At 39.3% G+C, this 21,302-nt stretch overlaps 2 protein-coding genes across 3 annotated transcripts; both read right to left on the bottom strand.

Annotated features, from left to right (window-relative positions):
• Window positions 1-221: 221 nt before the first annotated feature.
• selenoo1 (selenoprotein O1) lies at window positions 222-10,495 on the bottom strand. The gene is made up of 9 exons (XM_058387724.1): window positions 9,840-10,495; window positions 7,709-7,912; window positions 7,410-7,587; window positions 5,083-5,213; window positions 4,503-4,780; window positions 4,208-4,376; window positions 1,698-1,883; window positions 1,237-1,393; window positions 222-1,139 (listed from the first exon to the last, which is right to left on the bottom strand). The coding sequence occupies exons 1-9, from the start codon at window positions 10,388-10,390 to the stop codon at window positions 906-908; spliced, it is 2,088 nt and encodes a 695-aa protein (XP_058243707.1). The 5' UTR covers window positions 10,391-10,495; the 3' UTR covers window positions 222-905.
• Window positions 10,496-11,864: 1,369 nt separating this feature from the next.
• Window positions 11,865-20,524, bottom strand: trabd (TraB domain containing). Of its 2 annotated transcripts, none has more exons than XM_058388307.1 (10): window positions 20,476-20,524; window positions 19,333-19,390; window positions 18,136-18,193; window positions 17,815-17,981; window positions 16,085-16,225; window positions 15,883-15,993; window positions 15,595-15,734; window positions 15,208-15,380; window positions 14,315-14,411; window positions 11,865-14,225 (listed from the first exon to the last, which is right to left on the bottom strand). In XM_058388307.1, the coding sequence occupies exons 2-10, from the start codon at window positions 19,354-19,356 to the stop codon at window positions 14,057-14,059; spliced, it is 1,080 nt and encodes a 359-aa protein (XP_058244290.1). In that variant the 5' UTR covers window positions 19,357-19,390; window positions 20,476-20,524; the 3' UTR covers window positions 11,865-14,056. The 2 variants fall into 2 exon arrangements, with proteins under 2 accessions (XP_058244290.1, XP_058244291.1); XM_058388308.1 differs by lacking the exon at window positions 20,476-20,524 and adding an exon at window positions 19,503-20,422.
• Between the last annotated feature and the right edge of the window lie 778 nt (window positions 20,525-21,302).

The following is a 21,302-nucleotide window of genomic DNA, read 5'->3' as shown; positions in this document are numbered from 1 at the left end:
AAAACTATAACACTATAGCACTGACCATGCTCTGCATAACTAAATACAGTACAGTGGTGCTTTATTTTACGCTGTATTGTTTCTGCATAAATCATTGTATACGCCTTTGGAAGAAAGCACTATTATAAAAAGTAAGAAAGTAAGTATTGTGAAATTAAAGTATCACAGATTAAACAAAATGCATTGCTCATAAAATAACAATACAAAAAACATGGACAGCATTGTCTTTGGCAGAGGTTTAATTGTTTATTTATTTTACAGTTTATTATATCTAAATTATTAAGAAAGTAAACAATCACACTTATTACACCACTTTCAATAAATTTCATAAAAGTCCTGAAACCGTAAGGCCTACATTCAGGTATATACTCCATTTGTATAGAGTAAGGAACCACAAACCTTTTATTCCAGCATACGCTCATTTGCATATTATTACTTAATAACAGAATTGCATTTGAATACAACAGACATAATTTGTTGTAAGTATTAGCAGCAACTAAATGTGCGCTTACAATTTGGAGCTTATCGTTCACTTACTTGTGCGTTAAGACTTTTGCTTGCTCTCACTCACTCCCTCACACACAAAATTACATATAAAATTACACACAAAAACTCTCTCTCTCACCCTAGCCCACATACTCTTTGGTTTATAAGGGTACTAAAACTTCTGTCTTTCAGACCTAGACCTGTGTCTTAGACTGGTGGTCTAAGTCATCATTAATAACCAGTCAAATATATAGAATAGAATTTTGTAGAACTGCATTTTTAGTTTCACTAGAAATCAACCATTATTTTTCATATGTTCTATATATTCTTAAACTGGTTAACATGAGTTTAGTACCTCAAAAAGCCTTCACAGACAGACACCCAGAGAGGGAATCTCTGGGATACTTGTCCTGAAGGGTTTAGGATGATCATGTGACGCAGATTTTAGCAGCCCATGCTGGGGGCCTACTGTCATAAGACACAATCCCTCTGTTCTCTGCTCCTGTAACATCCTCCTCAGCCTCTCTCTGCTCCTCTTCTTCATCCCTTTCTTGTGCCTCCTCCGTCCTCCTCCGTCCTACCATGCAGCCTGGCAGCTCCAAGCCCTCCTGCGAGCAAAACGGCTTCTCCAGCACTTTCAGAACTCTCTGAACCTGAGGACACCACATCAGAGGATTATTTTTTCAGTTTGGAAGAATACACATTTCTAAAATATGTATTAGGCAAGATGGAATGTGGTCACAAATCAACCTCAGAGAAGTCGCCATTCTCTGCTGCTTCGATTGCGTTCTGGGCGATGTAATTTCGAAGGACTACACGAGGATTGGTGCTGTCCATCACATGCACTCTCTCCTCCTGCACTGCCTTCACATCACACTCTCCCTCACACTCACGAGCAAGACGCTGCCTGGGAGCAAACAAAGGTGACATGTAAATGCAGTGGCTATTCGTAAATGTTGGTTTGTTAATATCAAAAATCTGTTTCGCTGGTAAATATAAGAATAATTTAAAACAGTCTTGAAGAGGGTGTTTTGACAAATGTTCTCAAGGGACCACAAACACTTCCATCATGTTTGTTCTAGCTTTCTACCATCTGTTGTACCTAATGAAACCCCTGAGCGTTTTATCACTTGGGTTTCCAAGCAACCTGTTGTTGCCTAGCACAATGGCTCTGTTTGATTGCATACTGAACGCCTCATCCCTATCCGCACCTGTACTGTTTAATCCAGCAGGTCCATTCCTCTGTCTGCTTTGTCTTCAGGTCTGTCTCTGTGCTTTCCAGGAGCTCCTTTAACCTAGAGAGCTTCTCCAGCTGCCGGGCCAATGTCCTCCGATCTGACAACATGCCGAACAGTGCAGCGTTACTCTGGGCCAAGGACAGCAGCATAGAGAGCTCACTGTGGGAAAATAATAGCTAATTAAACCACATAATGTTTCTAAAATGAACCAATTTCATCCTTTGGATCCTTCAAATGAGGATATGAATAAAAGTAAATGAAAGGGGTAAAGCCAAACAGAAATCGCATACTATACATGTACCTACTATACAGAGAAGAAAACACCATATTAAAATAAATCTACTTATGTAGTCCAACTATACCACTTAAATATAAGCACCATCTTTAAACTGGGGAATCATTTCAAATCATTTACAATTGTGACAGAAGAAAAAAAACTAACTGTAAAATCAGTCTCTGTTTCTGTACAAGTTATAACTAACTTTTTCAACTAACTGCTAGACATCAGTGGACATAGAAAATGATAGCCTTTAAGGAAGAGGTGACACCAATTTTACGGGAAGCACCTTTAAGGGGAATGTACAAATCAATGCGAGTTAGCTAGTCAGCTAGCCTGCAGGCTATAAAGTGAGTGTTGCTTCTAGTGGATTGATTTCTGTTGGAGGATCAAAAATAAATTAAATATTTGGCCATACTGTTACCCTTAAAAGCCACTTAATCAATAAGGAGTTAGTTTTGCAAATATCAGGGCATGTTTGTTAATGTGATGTATCACATTAAATAGTTTGTTGGACTGCATGGATAACATAATTGATTTTTTTTTTCCAGTTACATTATATTGTAGTACATGAGATAAGCTGTGCTTGCTAGTAACTGAACCCCTAGCAACACCTTTATAAACTGTCATGGGTTATACACTACTCACAAAAAGTTATTAGGTTAATAGGATATTTGGCTTTTGGGTGAAATTTATGGAAAATGTAAAAAGTGATATTATATCATGAAAGTAGGGCATTTAAGTAGAAGCATGCAATGGTGATTTCCTCATCTCAAACAATTTATTCAAACAAAAGCCAACAACAGTGGTGGTATACCATAACAAAAAATGTCTCAATAATTTGTCATGTGCCCTTGACCATCAATTACAGCTTGACAACGACGTCTCATGCTGTTCACGAGTCGACTTATTGCTATTGTTATTATCATTCCACTCTTCTTGAAGGGCGCCCCTCAGGCCCTCAGGAGCCTCTACACAGCGACTCAGCTGATCCCATAGGTTTTCTATGGGATTTAGGTCTGGAGAAAGTGCAGGCCACTCCATTTGAGGTACCCCAGCCTCCAGCAGCTGTTCCCCAATGATGCGACCTCAATGAGCTGGAGCATTGTCGTCCATGAAGATGAAATTAGGCCTGTGTTGTTCATGCAGGGGCACAATGACTGGATTAATGATGTTATTCAGGTAGTATTGGCTTGTCATTTTACCATTCACAAGATGTAGGGCAGTTCTGTATTGAGTAGACGCACCTGCCCAGACTGTAACGCCACCACAACAGTGGCTGATGCATAGCGCTCTCCTTGACATCTCCAACATCGTTGGCGGCCATCTTTCTGCACAACGTGAATGGACTTTCATCAGAGAACAGCACTGAGGCCCACTGGTCCCTCGTCCAGCGTAAATGCTCCCTGGCCCATGCAAGATGACAGTCGTCTAGCACGCAGACCACGCTGATGTAAATGGTTTCGAATGGTCTGACGTGACACTTGGGTGCCTCTCACCTCACTTAAATATGACTGGAGTTGAGTGGCATTCGCCATCCGGTTCCACAGGGCACTGTTCACAATGAAGCGCTCATCAACGTGGGTTGTGGCCAAAGGACGTCCACTTCTATGCCTTTCTGTGACTCTTCCAGTCTCTCTGTATCTCTGTTGCAACCTGCTGATGACACTCTGACACTCTAAGCTCAGTGGCCACTTCCCTCTGAGAACATCCTGTTTGAAGCCTCGCAATGGCAAGGTACTGTTGATCAATTGTTAGGTGTGGTGTTGGTCTCATGATGTCAAAATGTGAACAGAAGAGGACTGTCTAAATATCAATTCTAATCGAACCAGAAAATTTATTGGTCGATTCATAGATCAAACCCCAGTTCTGAATTTTGCCATTAAGCACCTTGTTAGAGAACAGCAAGTTATGCAAAAAGTACTGAAACACTGAACAGTTGGACATGTGCATTCAAAAGTGTAGAGAAGGTCAAATTATGTTCACCTGTAAAGGTTATAGTGCATTTTAGGTGCATCCTGAAATTTCACCCGAAAGCCGAATATCCTTAACTTTTTTTTGGGTTGGCTGACTTAAGTATGAAAATTCACAATTGAAACAAAGCTTGCTGCAGGAAACGTCTCAATATAAGACAAGGTGAAAAAAAACAAGCATTCACCCATATAAAGAGAGCATGAAAAAATATCTAAAGTGAAAACTGCTTTACCGTGGGTCCATAGTAGGTTTGCTGGCAGCCTTTAGCTCCTCTAGAGAGGAGCATTGCTGCAGGAGAAGCTCTATGGCCTGTCTGACAACTTCATTATCCTCCACTGCCTCTCCTTCTGCAGGGCATGAAATCTGACTCAAACAGCGGAAGGTGTTGGTGAAGTCTGCACCTGAAAAGTCACACAAAACAAAGGAAAGTCATTCAGTATAAAAAACAGTCCAGAATATTTTGTTCCTAAAAATACACAGCTTAAAGTCATTCAGGTCTGTTTGGAAAAGAAGTTTAAGCTTTGTACCCGTGTTATGCATTGTCTGCATTAGGTTTGTGATGAGAATCTCATCCTCTGGTTCCTCCTTCCTCAGCAAGCCCAGTTTCCTTCTCATGTTGCTCAAGTAGAACACGTTGAAGAGGGGTGTGTACTCCTCCAACACAGCCTGCGCCCGGTCCGAGGGCAGATCTGGGTTCAAAGCTTCTGCTAGCCGAGCCAGGTTCCAGCGACAGATTTCTGGCTGAGCTTGATATGAGTAACGGCCAGAATTATCAGAGGCGTTGCATATGAACTCTGGGTCAAAGCTTCAGAAGGAAAAACAGAGAGTGACATTAACATTCTGCTGCAGGCTGCATGGATCCTGATCAACAGAAAGCATCTGCCAAGAGCAAGCATAAGGACACTAATTTGAATGAAGGTCAAATTCACCAGATCGTTTTCAGGTTTTGGTTTTTTATTCAGTGCATCATAAATGACCATCAGAAACCCTGAGCAAAATCTTTTAACATAGTGGCATTTATTTAATGTAAAATCTTATTCAATGAAAAGTTCATTCAAAATGATTTTAAAGACATTCAAGTAACACCGACTATGTGTGAGACCATACCGGTCCATGAAGCCAAATGGTCCATAGTCCAGTGTAAGCCCCAGTATACTCATGTTATCAGTATTGAGGACTCCATGACAGAATCCCACACACTGCCATTGGGCCACAAGTCTGGCTGTTCTCAGCATCACCTACAAGAGAGAGAAAACCATGAACAAACATGAATGACATCTAATCATTTTTTTTTATTTGAAATAAATATTTACAAATAAAGATTAAACCTGAGAAGTCTCAGCTTAGTATTATGTGATTTGTTTTAAAGCAAATTATTCAGCAACTGCTATGAATTCTTCAGTAGCTAAAGTACGGAGAAGTTTCTAGACCAGAGAGAAAAGCAGGCAATACTGCTTTTCATTTGCAACATAAGAACACTGTGACACAGTAACAGTGAAAAAAAATGGGACTGCTTCTTTTAAACAAGTACTGACTTCACATCAGAAGTTAATGTAATTTCCCAGTGCACTGAATTTCTTATTCATCAGTACATTGAGGCTGTGAAATGCAGTCACTGTCCATTTAAAGCTCTAAGCCTCTAAGATGTGTTGCTGCGTGTAATGGAATTAATTTTATAGTCTTACTAGCTTGTAGTTTCTTTATTCGTTCTGCACTGACTGTTCAACCCTCATCATCAGTAACAACAGTTCATAATAACATTGTTATATGACTAAAAATTCTTACAAATGAATCTAAAAGTTGCCTACACTACTAGTTCTGAACCCCACATGTCTTGTCATCTGCCAAACATGATCTAGTTGATGGCAAGATGTTTTTATTAGATAGATAAACTAGCGAGCATAGATGAGCAATTTTTTTCAGAACTATACACATATGGAAGAATGAAGATCTACAATGCTGTTACTAGCATAACTAGTACACTACTTATTAACTCTAACTAATACACCATACGAAATACCTCACGTCACAGTTAAACATACTGAGAGTAAATAAAAACGCTAATTATAGTTAAATAATGACATTTACTGACTTGCTGTTAATGAGACAAATACAATGTTCTACGTAAGAAACTAAGAAGAGAATAATTACCATTGCCCCCTCCAGCCTAAGCCTTTATTAATGTACTTCATCAGCCAACTAGTTTGCCCTATTTTATTACATTATGTGTAGCTATCATTTACTAGTCCTAGTCAATTAAGTACATAGGTGGACAGTAACGAAGTACATTTACTTGAGTATCTGTACTTTACTTGAGTATTATTGTATCTGGAAACTTGTTATTTTAACTTCACTACATTTGAAAGACAAATATTGTACTTTTTACACCACTATATTTCTGTCCAGGTCATTGAGTAGAAAGTAGTTACGTTAATCAGAGGATGATTTTTTTTTCACTCTTGTAGCATCACATGTGAAGTTCAGTGGTTTTCCATCATTTTTTGAACTCTGATCAATTGGTGACAAAATGGATGAAGACAGATCATCGGCACAGTGTGTGCATCCATGGCCATACTTAGACAGTATGTTCCAGTTTTTAGAAAAGAGTAAAGATTCTTTTCGTTTTAAATGTTTGCTTTGTTTACCGAAAACAAACCACATCTTAGCCTACAGCAATATAGAAGCATATTGAGGTATGTATACTTTTAATTTCTGGTAAAAGCATGAAATGGATATTGCCTGTGCCATGAAGTATGTATGGTGAGGCTAATGTTTTTTTTTATGTATTTGTTCGCCTAGTTGCCACCAATGCATTGGTAATGATGTTAGTTAACACTCAAAAACGTACGCTGCGTCCAAATTCTCATAATATCTGTCCTAAATTGTATTCGAAAATAGAATTAGTATGCCCCAAATCGTAGTATGCTGAAAAGAGTATTCCAAAAAAATCCCGGATGGTCTGCTACTTCTGGTAGAAATTCGAAGTGCAGAACGATGCACACTCTAACGGGTAATATTGCCCACAATGCATTGCATGCAGTAGGGAGGAGCCTTGAGAACGGTGTAAATGCATATTAAAACGATGTAAATGAAATGTGAAAATATATATAACTTTTATAAAATGTGAATAGTAAATTATATTGTATAAATAAGTATGAATCTAAATGTGAAATGCTTTGTTTATGATGAGTGTGCGTAGCTATATTTACTTTTTACTTTTGATACTTAAGTACTTTTAAAAACAAGTACTTCTGTACTTTTACTTAAGTAAAAATAATTGTAATGGAGTAATGTTTGACCAGTAGTATCTGTACTTTCACTCAAGTAAGGAAGTTGTGTACTTTGTCCACCTCTGATTAAGTATGTAAAGATTGAATTGGATTGGAGCTTTTATTTATCTGATGGGCTATAAAAGTTTATTAGGTAAAGCATACCTCCCTAAAGAACGCGGTGTTCCTCTCCACTGGGTCTGAGTGACTCTGTTGGATCTCTGGGTAGAAAGTTTCAATGACATAATCCAGCATCTGAGTTCGTATCTCATTATATCCATAGCTGGGGCCTTGCCGACCTGTGAATTCATCTGCCTGTTTGAAAATCTCAAACGAACCAAACCTACACAAGGACAAGAAGACAACAAAGTCTCAGATTTTAATGAAAATCGGACATCTACCACACGAAATGATCAGCAATTTCTATAAAACAATAGGTGTAAAAACCTGATATCAGCACCGACCTGATAAAAGTGGGAGAGATGCGCAACACCACTGAGCATCTCTCCATGCTCGGATTGCCGTTGTAAAACACATCTCTCATGACCCGCGAGTCTGAGGTCACTACAGAGCCGGCCCGTGTGGTAGGAATCCCTAGGGCAAAAACAGCTTCGCTGCACAAGAACTCACGGATGCTGGAGCGCAAGACTTTACGTCCATCTGCTTGCCTGAAGAAAGAGAGGTCTGGTATGACACTTGTTATTTGAAAAAGCAGAAAACATTAAAATAAATAAACAGACTACATTATAAAATATGTACAAGATACAACATGCCTTGGTTATTGAAATGAACATTGCTAGTTTGTTCTACTGAAACATACTGTTCTATGAAGCTACTTATACACAGATCAGGCATAACATTGAGCAGTGAGGTGTCAGAATACAAAGTGCATCACAGTTTGTTGTGTATGGGGTTGCATAGCCGCAGACCAGTCAGGGTGCCCATGCTGACCCCTGTCCACCACCAAAAGTGCCAACAATGGCCAGGTGAGCATCAGAACTGGACAACAGAGCAATGGAAGAAGGTGGCCTGGTCTGATGAATCACGTTTTCTTTTACATCATGTAGATGGCTGGGTGCGTGTGCGAACACATGGCACCACGATACACTATCAGAAGAAGGCAAGCTGGCGGAGGCAGTGTCATGCTTTGGGCAATGTTCTGCTGGGAATCCTTGGGTCCTGCCATCCATGTGGATGTTACTTTGACATATACCACCGACCTAAGCATTGTTGCAGACTGTGTACACCCTTTCATGGAAATGGTATTCCCTGATAGCTGTGGTCTTTTTCAGCAGGATAATGTGCCATGCCACAAGCAAAAATGGTTCAGGAATGGTTTGATGAACACAACAAGTTTGAGGTGTTGACGTGGCCTCCAAATTCCCCATATCTCAATCTAATCAAGCATCTCTGGGATGTGCTGGACAAACAAGTCCGATCTATGCAGACCCCACCTTGCAACTTGCAGGACTTAAAGGATCTGCTGCCAACATGTTGGTGCCAAATACCACAGCACACCTTCAGTGATCTAGTGGAGTCCATGCCTCGATGGGCTGTTTTAGCACCAAAAGGAGGACCAACACAATATTGGGCATGTGGTCATAATGTTGTGCCTGATCAGTGTATATATATATATATATATATATATATATATATATATATATATATATATATACACACATATATATATATATATATATATATATATATATATATATATACACATATATACACACACATATATATATATATATATATATATATATACACGATTATAACTAACAGTAGTTATACACTACTGTTTGCAAGTTTAACACAAAAATTTGTGTTCAACTTTATTAAGTGATCATATGTCATGGGGTTAGTAAATACACCAGAAACAAGTAGATTTGCCATTTGAAGCATTAAAACAGTAAATAAGATAATAAATTTTAGATTCTACCGAGATTTGTTTACAAATGGTAAATTCCATTCATACAATATGTTTTCTGTTCTATGGCAATGATCTGAATACCATAGAATGCACTAGAATAGAAATACACTAGATGTAGAAATAATGATGTTAAGTAGCAGCGTTATAGTCAATTCAGTCATATTCCACTGAGCAAGGCCCTTAAACCTCATTTGTTTAGGGTTGTAAAAATGAGATAAATAAGTCGCTCTGGATAAGGGAGTCTGCCAAATGCTGTAAATGTAAATTGCCTTGCCTGTTTACTGACAAGTTTAAAATGCATTATGTTTATACACCAGCTGTCTGTCCTTTGATTTATAACCAATTATAGTGGATAATAATATATAAATAACCTATCAACTATAACATTATTATTATTGTTGTTGTCGTCTTGTTTCTTTAGTTTCCTCCCAGCTCCCAGTAACATTCCAGTTGGTGGATTGTCCACACTAAACTGTCCCTAGGTGTGTGGGAGCATGGGGACCTGCAACAGACTATTCCACTATTCCAGACACCCAGGACAGGCTCTGGATCTACCAGGATAAAGTTAGTGGAAATTAATGATGATGATGATGATGATGATGCTTTAAGCCTCAATCATCAGTCTTATGGTTGTAAAGAATAAATGATGTTCGTAGGTCTACCTGGAGTATGGAGTGAGCCCTGACCCCTTCAGCTGGATCTCCCAGCGCCTGCTGGGGTTTTCCTTCAGTAGCTCGGGACTCTGATCAGCTGGAGCTTTCACTTCACCCAAATAACACGCAGCTCCATCACCCAGCTGCCCTGCAAAGTGCCCGAACTGGTGTCCGCAGTAGCAGTGGGCAGCGGGCTCGGAGCCTGGCATCACCCGGGAGCCGCTCAGATACTCAGCACCCAGCGGGTCATTTATCACCTCCTCCACGCTGAGGCCAAGCAGCGCCATACCGGGACCGGACACTGCTACAAAGCGAGGATTCTGCACAGGTTGCGGCTTCACTCTGGAGAAACACGCGCCGCGGACGGTCCTCACTCCCGGGGCCTCCGACTCCTCCACAGGAAGTTTCCTCAGCACGACGTTATCGAAATCCAGCCGCTCGAGCGGGGAACGACGCGACGCGATCGCCGTACCCATGCCGTCCATTGAATAAGACCTCAGCAAAACGGGGTTAGAGTTGAAAATGTAAGGTCGTATTAGACGGAGAACATTGCTCGCCATTAACAGACTACCTTTAGCCAAAACGACCTAACTAATCAAACGGGCGTCATCTTTACGCAACTTACAGACGACTGAAAACAGAAGGCAGGCGACCGACACAATGACTCATCAGTTTTCAACTAGTGCACTACGTAGGGCGCATATGCTGTTATTTAAAGGTCGATGTAGTGCATTGATGAAGGGAGTCAGCAGCATTTTGGATTTTGCCATTCTGAAATCCGGTCCGTCCTTGTTTTTGATCCCCTAGAGGCACACTGGGAGGAACTAATGTTTATTAAATCTGGGACAAAAACCACTGTTACATACCTGCAACGAAATTTTTACTCTTAGAAATGTTAATTCTAATCTTCTATAAAAAAAAAAAAAATTAGACTAATCATATAATTCACCTTCACTATTTTGACTATTTACCATGAATTCTATTTACATTTTTATTAATAGTACATAATCCAAAAAGTGTGGTAAAAAGTAGGAAACGTGGGCACCGTGCTCAATTTAGCCTTAGCCTTTAGTAAAGAGATGTTTAAGTTTATTTTTTAATAATTCACTATTCACTAATTTTAGGACACCCCTCCAAATCATTGAATTCAGGTGTTGTTTTTCAGGGGTTGGTCTTAGCCCCTAATGCTTCAGCATACCAAGACATTTTGGACAATTTCATGCTTCCAGTTTTGTGGGAACAGTTTGGGGATGACCCCTTCCTGTTCCAACATGACTGTACACCAGTGCACAAAGCAGTCCTGACCTCAACCTGATAGAACATCTTTGGGATGAATTAGAGAGGAGACTGTGAGCCAGGCCTTCTCATTGAACATCAGTGCCTGACCTCACAAATGCGCTTCTTTTAGAGGAATTGTCAAAAATTCCAATAAACACACACCTACACCTTATGGAAAGCCTTCCCAGAAGAGTTGAAGCTGTTGTACCTGCAATGGGCGGGCTAACTCCATAATTAAATTCATGTGCATGTAAAGGCAGACGTCCCAGTTTTGGCCTGGCTCACAGTCTCCGCTCTAATTCACCCCAAAGGTGTTCTGTCGGGTTGAGGTCAGGACTGTGTGCAGGCCAGTCAAGTTCCTCTACACCAAACTCGCTCATCCATGAATTAATGGACCTTGCTTTGTGCACTGGTGTGCAGTCATGTTGGAACAGGAAACTCTTCCCATAAAGTTGGAAGCATGAAATTGTCCAAAATGTCTTGGTATGCTGAAGCATTAAAATTTCCTTTCACCGGAACTAAGGGGTCAAGCCCAACCCGCAAAGAACAACACCTGAATTCAATGATCTAGAGGGGTGTCCCAAAACTTTTGGCAATATAGTGTACACTGTTCAGGTTAAAGTTGCATTAGTCAAGATTAGTCAAAACTGGAGCTCTAAAACACTGGACCAGTTTCTGCTCCTTGAACAGCACAGTCCTTACAAACAATTCCTGAACTTGAGAAGAAAAATGTAACAAACAAGAAACAAAAGCCCATAGTTTAAAAAGTCTATTTTATTGTGGGGATTCGGGCATAAAGTTGTTCTTTTCGGGCATTGGACTTATTAACAAAATGCAACAATTCACATCCCTGTTACTATCCACTCATATAATACAGTGAATACTGGTAATGAATCGACCCAGACACATTAAATCACAGACATATGCTGCATATTATTTGCCTCCCTGAAAGGGATCCAAATTAGATTTTTTACGTGCTGGAGGGCGATTTCATTCAAATAAAATAAAAGTTAACTTTAAGCACATTTGTGAGTAATATTGCTTTTTTATTATTATTAATATTATTATTGTTATTGATGTCTTTAGATCATTGGTGAATAATGTTCTAATACTGCTACATTAATGATACCAAGGTACGTTAAATAAGGCAGAAAATGATATCAGCAAAGTTTGAAAGTATTTTAGATTTAGATGAAGATAACCTTTGTCTTTTGTGCACTATTCAGTGCCTTGCATACGTATTTCCCCCCACTGAATTCAACTAACCACATTTGCCCTATCAACAAGATATTCAAACATTGCCCCCAAAAAAGAAAAAACAAAACAAAACTCACTTCCTTACAATCACAGACCAATTATGGGCATTTGTGATGTATCTGGAAAAATGCAAATATTATTTTGCTCTAGTGTTAACACTGCCCTATGATGAAGCATGAGCAGCAGTATTAAAATATGCAGTAGTTATCTTTACGGGTCTCAGAGAGAGCATGGGTTAGTCTTTTGTATGTTGTATGATAGGGAGAGCTGGCTGGCAAGTGAGAATTGGAGTAATCGGAGTAAACTGTGGAGTGAGATGACTAAATTGTGTAAATCAATTGCTAAAAATCCCAATTAAGCTTGTTTAAATTTTAGGCTGGTACACTACACAATTTTCACAAGCTCATAGGGGGAGGTGATTTATGCCCAATGGCATCACAAGAGTAAAATTGTTTACTTGTCAGATGCCTGCAAGTCAAGAAATATTACAGTACAAAAGGCTCAAGCAGATTGACTGCAATCAAGATCATCCATTAAACAGATTACTTAAGATTAAATACCACATATTTATTAGGATTTGATGGACATTGATCAAATCAATCTGGTCAGCTCCTTTGTTAGCCCTTTTTCAAGTAACATGTTGGGAGGCACTTGTCAGATGACATGGGCTTAACTTCATCTCAAGCTTGAACACCACCCTCTTTTGGTTTAACCCCACACTGTAAGGAGAACTACAGGTAGTGCAGAAGTAGTGCTTCAGTACTCACAGCCTCAGCCCATCTCCACACAGAGGTCTAGACTAGTTCTTTAGTATAGTCATGCTTTATCATCACTGCAGGATGCATTCCCCCATGAAAATAGAAACAGATGACGTATAAAAAAGGGCAGATTCTCGGAATTGTCATTACTGCGTCTGTGAAAATTATTTGCATAACCTATAGGAGGCGATGTTCCCCCAGACCAAACATCCTACATTTAAAGAAACGGCATTTACAGCAGATGCATAAATATTGAGAGTCTTCTCTCACTATATGTTGAACCTTTTTTTTTTTAAAGAAAAAAATAAGGCATGCTTTGGTACAAATCATGTTACAGTATTAAATGTGTATTTACTTTTACTTTGTACTCAATAAAATTATTAAATTGGTACAAACAGCAGAAATGGAAAATTTGCTGCATCATTCATGTGCTTATGTCAGCACTAACACATTATTATAATTAATGTACAATCTCTCCTAAACTATAGAACATTGGGGTTTTATGTTGCATATTCAATATGTGCCCCTGCTAATGGAGCTAAATGAAAACATATAGATAGAATAGACAATTCCAAGGCATTCAGTAATTTCACACTTTTGTCTTTCCACAGCATAACTTAAAATATGAACACAACCCGAGAGGGGTAGATATGTTGTACTGAAATAGTACTGTCGTGTATTGAAGTGTAAGAAAATTGGGATGGGGGGGGGTTACTGTCCGAGTTTTTTGGCAGTACAGCTCCATGTTCGCAGGAGCACAGAGTTTAAGACGGGGAGATTACTGAGGGCTGCTTCAAGTTCCTCCGTTCCAAAAATCCAGTTTCGTTTTAAGAGTATGAGCCATATCACACCCTCTTATCTGCCCGGTCTGTCATCTTAAGGCAATTGGTGTTTAGCGTAACTGTTTATTTAAGTCTTTGTTGAAGCTCTAGGTCAGGCAGGGGGCGGTCTTATATTCTCCAGCAATCGGACAGCAGGTAGGGAGAGAAACACCCTCCCCACATACCCTCCAGCACGGTAACAGGCATATCCCAGAACACCAAGCAAGGCCCCTTTCAACACAGTACGCAACACCCAGCCGAATCGAGACGGTGGCGCCACACTGCGGGAAAGATATCACGAAAGGCAAGTGATATTAAAATGCAATAAAAATGGAAAAGATTTGACAGAACTAAAAATACACAAACATACCTCATGATCTCCTGAATATTAAGCTCTTTGTCCCAGTTTTTCTCAATTCCTGGAACATGGCCCATTCCAACCACTCCCACCACCACAGCAGGCACTTCTGTGAAAATATGCAACAGGTACTTTACTATAAAGATACTTTATAACACAGTTTGTAACACAGTGTACAAGCTGAAAAGTATTATCAGTATGAACAGATATACATGACAACCAACTAAGATTATTGCTATTACTGAAGATTATTAATTTGCTCTAGACCAAAGAAAATTTATTTCAAAACTTATGACAGTCAAAAATGCAGGAGCAACATCAAATATCTTAATCACCATTAAAGTCCAAAAATTGCCTGAGCATCGCTGTCAAAGTCATGGGTTCATGAGATGTTAAGAGTAGTGGTCTGCGATTTTTAAATTTTGTTGCAGTGGCATAAATCACAACCCATCATCGGCAAAATTAAATTTACTATTACGTTCTTAAATATTTAACAGACTACTAGAATTGCTTGAGTTAAATCCAGAAATCCAGATCAATAATACCAAGGGATGCAACTGCAGAGTTATTTGTGCCGTTTTGTAGAAAACTATGTGTTTTGTTGAAATTGCAAGCACAGAATTCTCCTTTTAAGCTACTACCAGTGAAGACACACGTGATATCTTTCTGTGACAGTCTGATGACATAACATGACGGGTTTTGCCCAAATCAAATCTGCGGTAATTTTTAAATATTCCAAGCTCCTCAAAATATTGCTGAGTTTTTCATACTGCAAAATATTGTAGGGACTGGATTAAATGTTAATTTTCTGAATAAAGAACGTGCTTTGTGAGCTAAACGACAAGCCCCCAACTACCCTTTAACATGAAGAGGTACGGTCATATGATGGCAGATGCAGTACTCACTCTGGCCATTAGGTGGCGCCTCGACACAGCGAGCAGCCTGTCTGAGTGTGTGGGTGAGGTAGATGTCTCGCTCTGCAACAATGGTGCGGTGCAATGCGGGAAACTCGCCAATCATCTCTGACATTGTCTGTTCCAGCAGATCCTTCTGTTTGCACTTTTCTACATCCTCTTTACTGACGAGCACACAAGCATACACACCTCACACAGTGACTTCAAATGTGAACAGAAACTTTGCCAAAGGCACTAAAGGTTCAATGTTCTCATAAACAAAATTACATAAGAAAGATAGAGAGAATCTCATTAATCACAAATAAAGATATTTAACCACGGAATGTCTATATGCAGGCTGGAGAATAGGAGGTAGGAGTGATGATGTGCTGCAAGTACCTGATGGGGTCAGACAGGAAGCAAAGGCCCCAGGCAAGCCGAGCTTTCTGCCACAAGCTCAGAGCAGCAATGGCACGTTTGAACGTCACTGGGATTGGCCTGTCCCCAAGGTGAAACTTACAGAAAGGGACTTTACCTGCCTGCGGGAAAGGGAAGAGATTTTTTTTTGCTTTGATTTGTGTGCCAGATTGCAAGCTTACAAACAAACAAAACCGGACAGAATAAAATATCACAATATTATACTGTGTGAATGAGTTATGACTGTGTGGAAAGTGTGTCTAAATCAACCTCTTTGAAGGCTTCTCTAAACTCTCCTCCAGGCGCCATGCCCAGCTGCTCAGTAATGTGAGCAGAGACTTTTAGCAGCAGAATCTGCATGAGGCCTGACATCACGCCATTCTGATGAAGCAATACAGAGTAAAGAGGGAGTGAATGCAAATGAGAGACATGTTATGAATCACAGGACACCAATGTCTGCTGTATAGCTTACCTGTTTGATGGCCTGCTGGACTTTCTCCAGGTTGATGTCCTTGGCCTCCTTGAGCAGCGTCTTTTCGTCCATTTTTAACATGGACACTCTATACTGGCACAGCTCCACCACCACGACATCCGGCTGCACTGCACGGATTGTCTAAAATAAATAAACAAGCACAATACACAATTTAATAAATGTGTAATGGATTTGATGTTTAAAACCCTTCTGTAAGAGTTTCCTGCAGCAGGGAATGGGAAGGCCATGACTGCCATGGGGGACAGAGAAAATATCGCTGAGAGCTGGTACAAAATGAGCCGTGTCCCTGTACCAATCTGAAGCGTGGCAGCTTCTTGAACATGAAAACATTGTAATGGACAAATTTGCTGGTGAGAAATTCTACACAGCTGAAAAATTACTACGTCACAGTTGAGTTTGTTTAGATTCACTGGAAGGTGAGGTGTATCTTGAATGCCTCTGGCAATTACTGAAATCAAGCAAGTCCTTCAAAACCCTTCTGACCTGAATTACTGTTTCAAAAAGAAATAAGGCAATATACAGAAGTAATAAAGAGTATGAACCATTAATAATGATGACTTTTCAATGAGTCAGAGTGCTGAGCATGGCTCACCTTTACTGACTCCCAATATATAATTTTCTTTTTCTCAAAACAGGCAACCTCTGAATGTTTAAACCGTGCATACATTCTCTACCATGTGATAATCAAAATAGCAATTATACAGCATTACACTGTGTTTGTAATAAACACTATTTAAATAAATGTAAAAACTAAAAAGTGCAACATATTTACATTGACAAATATGCAGGGTCACGTTCTCTCATTGCCATGGCCCGGGTTCGATTCCTGGGCAGGGAGCCAACCTAGCCACTAAAAAGTTTACTCTCAGTGCCGGTCCCAAGCCCAGATAAAATGGGAGGGTTGCACCAGTAAAGTAAGGGCATTCGGCATAAAACCTGTGCCAAATTGAAACATATGTACCAAATAATCCACTGTGGCGACCCCGAACAGGAAGCACCCGAAAGAACAACAACAACAATTACATTGACTAATACAGTAAACCTTGCTTTATTAACATTATTGTGCCTGCAGGGTGTGCATTTATCTTAATCCACTTGAATGTAAAGGGGATTCTTGTCCATTCAACCTGATATATTAACCACAAAATATAAAACAAGCAGCATCTGCAGTCTGACTCTCATACTGTAGCCAAAACATGTTAACTTTCTCACAGCTATACTGGCTCTATATCTTTACACTGTGCCAAAAACTCATATAGTGATCATATTCACTTGGATGCTTGTCAATCAATGTGATTAACGGATTCAGTTTATTGTGAATAATGTCAATGTTGAATAATGCAGCAGTTTCTTTAAAAACATTTATTAAAAACTAAATGCTATTCATTTTATATGGCACTACATTATTCAAACTGCCTTAATGAAAAGCACTATTGTAAAGACTAACTACACTGATTTATACCCTTATAATGTCCATTGTTTCAATAACAAACAAGAATCTAGTAGACTGGCTGCAGTCCAATTTCTTAGTCATGTGCTACAGTGGAGTGCTCTTATAATAAAAGTTTAATAAACTATATTCAATCCACTTAATTATTAAAACAATTCTTAAAAAGAATATTACAGTCTGTCTGATTAAACATACAGCAAAGAATTACTCTTAGAGCAGACTAGCTTCACTACACTTCAAGTGGCTTTAAGATCCTCACCGTAGTTACATCTTTCTTACTGCTGTCACTGAAGTGAGCCGTGCCCACCAGGTAGACCACACTGCCCTCTGGTGTAGTGAGCCGAGTCACAGTGTTAGGCAGGTCAGGGTTGGTCTGCCTCCGCTGAGCCCGCATCTGCCATAACACTTCAACTGCTTCCATGTCCGCTACAGAGAGAGGGGGGGAGAAAAAGAGAGTGAGAAGACATCAGTTTCTAGTACATGCACCAGCAGTCAAATATTAATTGTGTGTTTGGCCTGGACAAGTGCTTTCCATAGTAGTTTGTAAACTTAGTTGTTTAGTAAAATAGCAAAAACTCACAAAGTTCACGTGAATAACGTTGCTGTGCATCATCCTCTGATATACCAACAGATTCCTCCTATATTCAAAGAAGAAAGACATCAGGATGATTATATCTTTCTTTTCAAATGGACAAGAGTTGCAACATTACAGCTCTCCTAAAACACATGGTGTAATTTAGGTTTGTTTAATGTATGAAATGAAGATAATTTGACATTCTACTTCAGAGGCCTTAAGTTATAAACCTTTAACAGCACTTCAACACCAACATAGTCAAATCACTAAACAGTGCTGTACTGTGGAATTTTAAAATATATTTAGGCATACTGGACACAGCTTTGTTTGCCTGATCACAGACCATTATGACCACCTACCTAATATTGTGTTGGGGATGTGGTAGCTTAGGAATTAGTAATTAGTGTAGTAATTATTAGTGATTCCTAGGTCCACCAAGCTGTCACTGCTGGGCCCCTGACCAAGGTACTTAACCCTGAACTGCTCAGTTGTATTAAATGAGAAAAATTGTAAGTTGCTCTGGATAAGAGCATATGCCATATCCCAGAAATGTTAATGAACTGTGTATTCTGACACCTTTCTATCAGAACCAGCATTAACTTCGTCAGCAATTTGAGCAATAGTAGCTCATCTGTTGGATCGAACCACACAGTCTTCTGTCCCCACGTGCATCAATGAGCCTTGGCGGTCCATTATCCTGTCACTGGTTCACCAATGTTCATTCCTTGGACCACTTTTGATAGATACTGACCATTGCAGAACGGGAACACAACCACAAGAGCTGCAGTTTTGGAAATGCTCTGATCCAGTCGTCTAGCCATCACAATTTGGCCCTTCATCAAACTTGCTCAAATCCTTACGCTTGCCCATTTTTCCTGTTTCTAACACATCACACATCAACTCTGAGGACAAAATGTTCACTTGCTGCCTAATATATCCCACCCACAGTGTTATTCACTTCACCTGTCACTGCTCATAACGTTTTGCTTGATATATATATATATATATATATATATATATATATATATATATATGTATATGTATGTATGTATGTATATATATATATATATATATATATATATATATATATATATATATATATATATATATATAAAATGGACATTGGACTAAAGCCAAACTAGCCTATGGACGTCCCATCTCTGTTCCCTTTAAATAGACCACTTTACGTCCCTTCAGTCTTACCTCTGAATTATTGTCCTGGTCCATGGGGCGACGTCAAATAAAATTAATCCTCAGCTATCTAACAAAAAAAAGTCAGCAAGTTACAAAGCATGTCTAAATCATATCTTTATGAAGATTATCTGAGCAACAGGGAGCAGCGTATAGCTAGCAGTGTCTTATCATAAACCTACCATCTGGAGCCCTAGGACCACGTATGCGTTTTGCCATGGCTAAATTCCAAATCACTTACTGTTTGACTTAAGGTGCACTAGCTAGTGTGCAATAGGTATAAGATCATGCACTATGTAGTACAATTACCAAGGGAGGATTAGAGCCATTTGAGATACCAAGGTTGATTCAGTACGAGTGTGTGTTCATTTCGGAAACACGTTACTCAAACTCGGCTCCATAATCTGCAACAGCGAATTAAATCTTACAATATAATATGAAAAACGTCTAGTTTAACAACTCGTCACGTCTTCCTGCTTGTATAAAAATCCACAAGCATGTATTTCGTTGTTTGCTAACGTCAGTTACAACCAGTCTATGTCAGACTGCACCGAAACACTAAGGCTGAGAATGAACTTAGCTGGTTAACACAAACGTGACGTTTTCTGAACACACTATCAGGCAAAATTTTGGAAAAACAAGAAAAGAGTAGATATTCCAGCGATTCCAGAGATTTGGCTACCTGACCTTTCTTTTAGCTTGCATACACAAAAACAGGAGCTCATTAGCTTCAGCTAACTAACTAGGCTAGCTTAGATAGCTTTTAGGTGATGCAAGCTAACTTGTGATATCACTAACAGTTCAGTTCACTCCAAATCATTTGGGCTTTCATTTTTGGGGGAGTATTTACACGTGTTTGTCACCGTACTTCATTACTGTCGGCATGCTGCTCGGTTCAAACACTTTTATTTGGAGATAATCCAACTAGCGTGCTGACATAGCAGCTGTAACTAGCGAGGAGATTCGGCCAGCTTTCTGGTAAAGGTGCTAGCTATCCAGTCCAGCTAAATCAGACAGCCCCAGAGTTAACGCAAAGTTTTTCACTTCGCCTAATCCATAAATGACAAGATCACCAACAAGAAAGTATTAATGAACTGCAAAACGTGACAATAATGTGAATAAAACCCACAACAAAAGAGAAACGACTAAACTTACGACAGACAGGTCTTAGGTTCCGCCCATTGAATGATTTCTGGGAATTGTAGTCTTCATAATTCAGATTTACTAAATGATTTCCTGGAGAACATTCATAAAACTTCTTTCTAAATCATTTAAAAGAAGTTAAACTCAGGTAAAACTCAATGTGAGTCACGGTGAACATGCAAACCTGTAAACACTGAGGCGTAAATAAAGTTATTATTAATATTAACAGGTCTCCTCTTGATAACATACTGCCAACATACCCATGAGTTTCTGAATTATTATTGCCATTTTGAATTAGTCTAACTCTTTCACACTCATAATTACACTCTCATTAAGCATTGTATCCAAAGCAGTAGATCCAGAGCATACACCGGGTATACTGGGAACATTGGGTAAAAGGTGGGAATACACTATAGATGGAATGACAGTCCATTTACACATGCATTAATTCACATCAAGGGGTAATTTAGTGTAGCCTCTCAATCTACCAGCATGTTCTGGGGAGATGCGAGGGAACGGGGGAAAACCTCTGTGAAAATGTGCAAGAAACTCAGCACAGACAGTAATCCACAGTCTGCCCCAGTTACAATTAAGTAAAAACTAATACATTATCTTATGATAGTTTAGAGGTTTATATCAGGAACATGTATAGATGAATTATTGAATCATAATGATAAGCAATCCTTATAGTGCAATTATTGCACAAAGTTTAATTGTGCACATACAGTATGTTTGCAAATGTTTTGGGACATCCCTCCAAATCATTGAATTCAGGTGTTGTTTTTCGGGGGTTAGACCAGTGAAGGAAGATCTGTTGCTCTCAACTTTATGTGAACAGT

Source organism: Hemibagrus wyckioides, linkage group LG04 (assembly GCF_019097595.1).
Source record: "Hemibagrus wyckioides isolate EC202008001 linkage group LG04, SWU_Hwy_1.0, whole genome shotgun sequence".
NCBI classification, from domain to species: domain Eukaryota; kingdom Metazoa; phylum Chordata; class Actinopteri; order Siluriformes; family Bagridae; genus Hemibagrus; species Hemibagrus wyckioides.
This window is presented reverse-complemented; position numbering and strand designations above follow the sequence as displayed.

Coding starts and splice junctions, on each gene's coding strand:
- trabd (XM_058388307.1), bottom strand. CDS start 19,356: ATGGACCAGGACAATAATTCAGAG. Junction 18,194..19,332: donor ACCAGGACAATAATTCAGAG/GTAAGACTGAAG, acceptor CTTTGAATATAG/GAGGAATCTGTTGGTATATC. Junction 17,982..18,135: donor ACGTTATTCACGTGAACTTT/GTGAGTTTTTGC, acceptor CTCTCTCTGTAG/CGGACATGGAAGCAGTTGAA.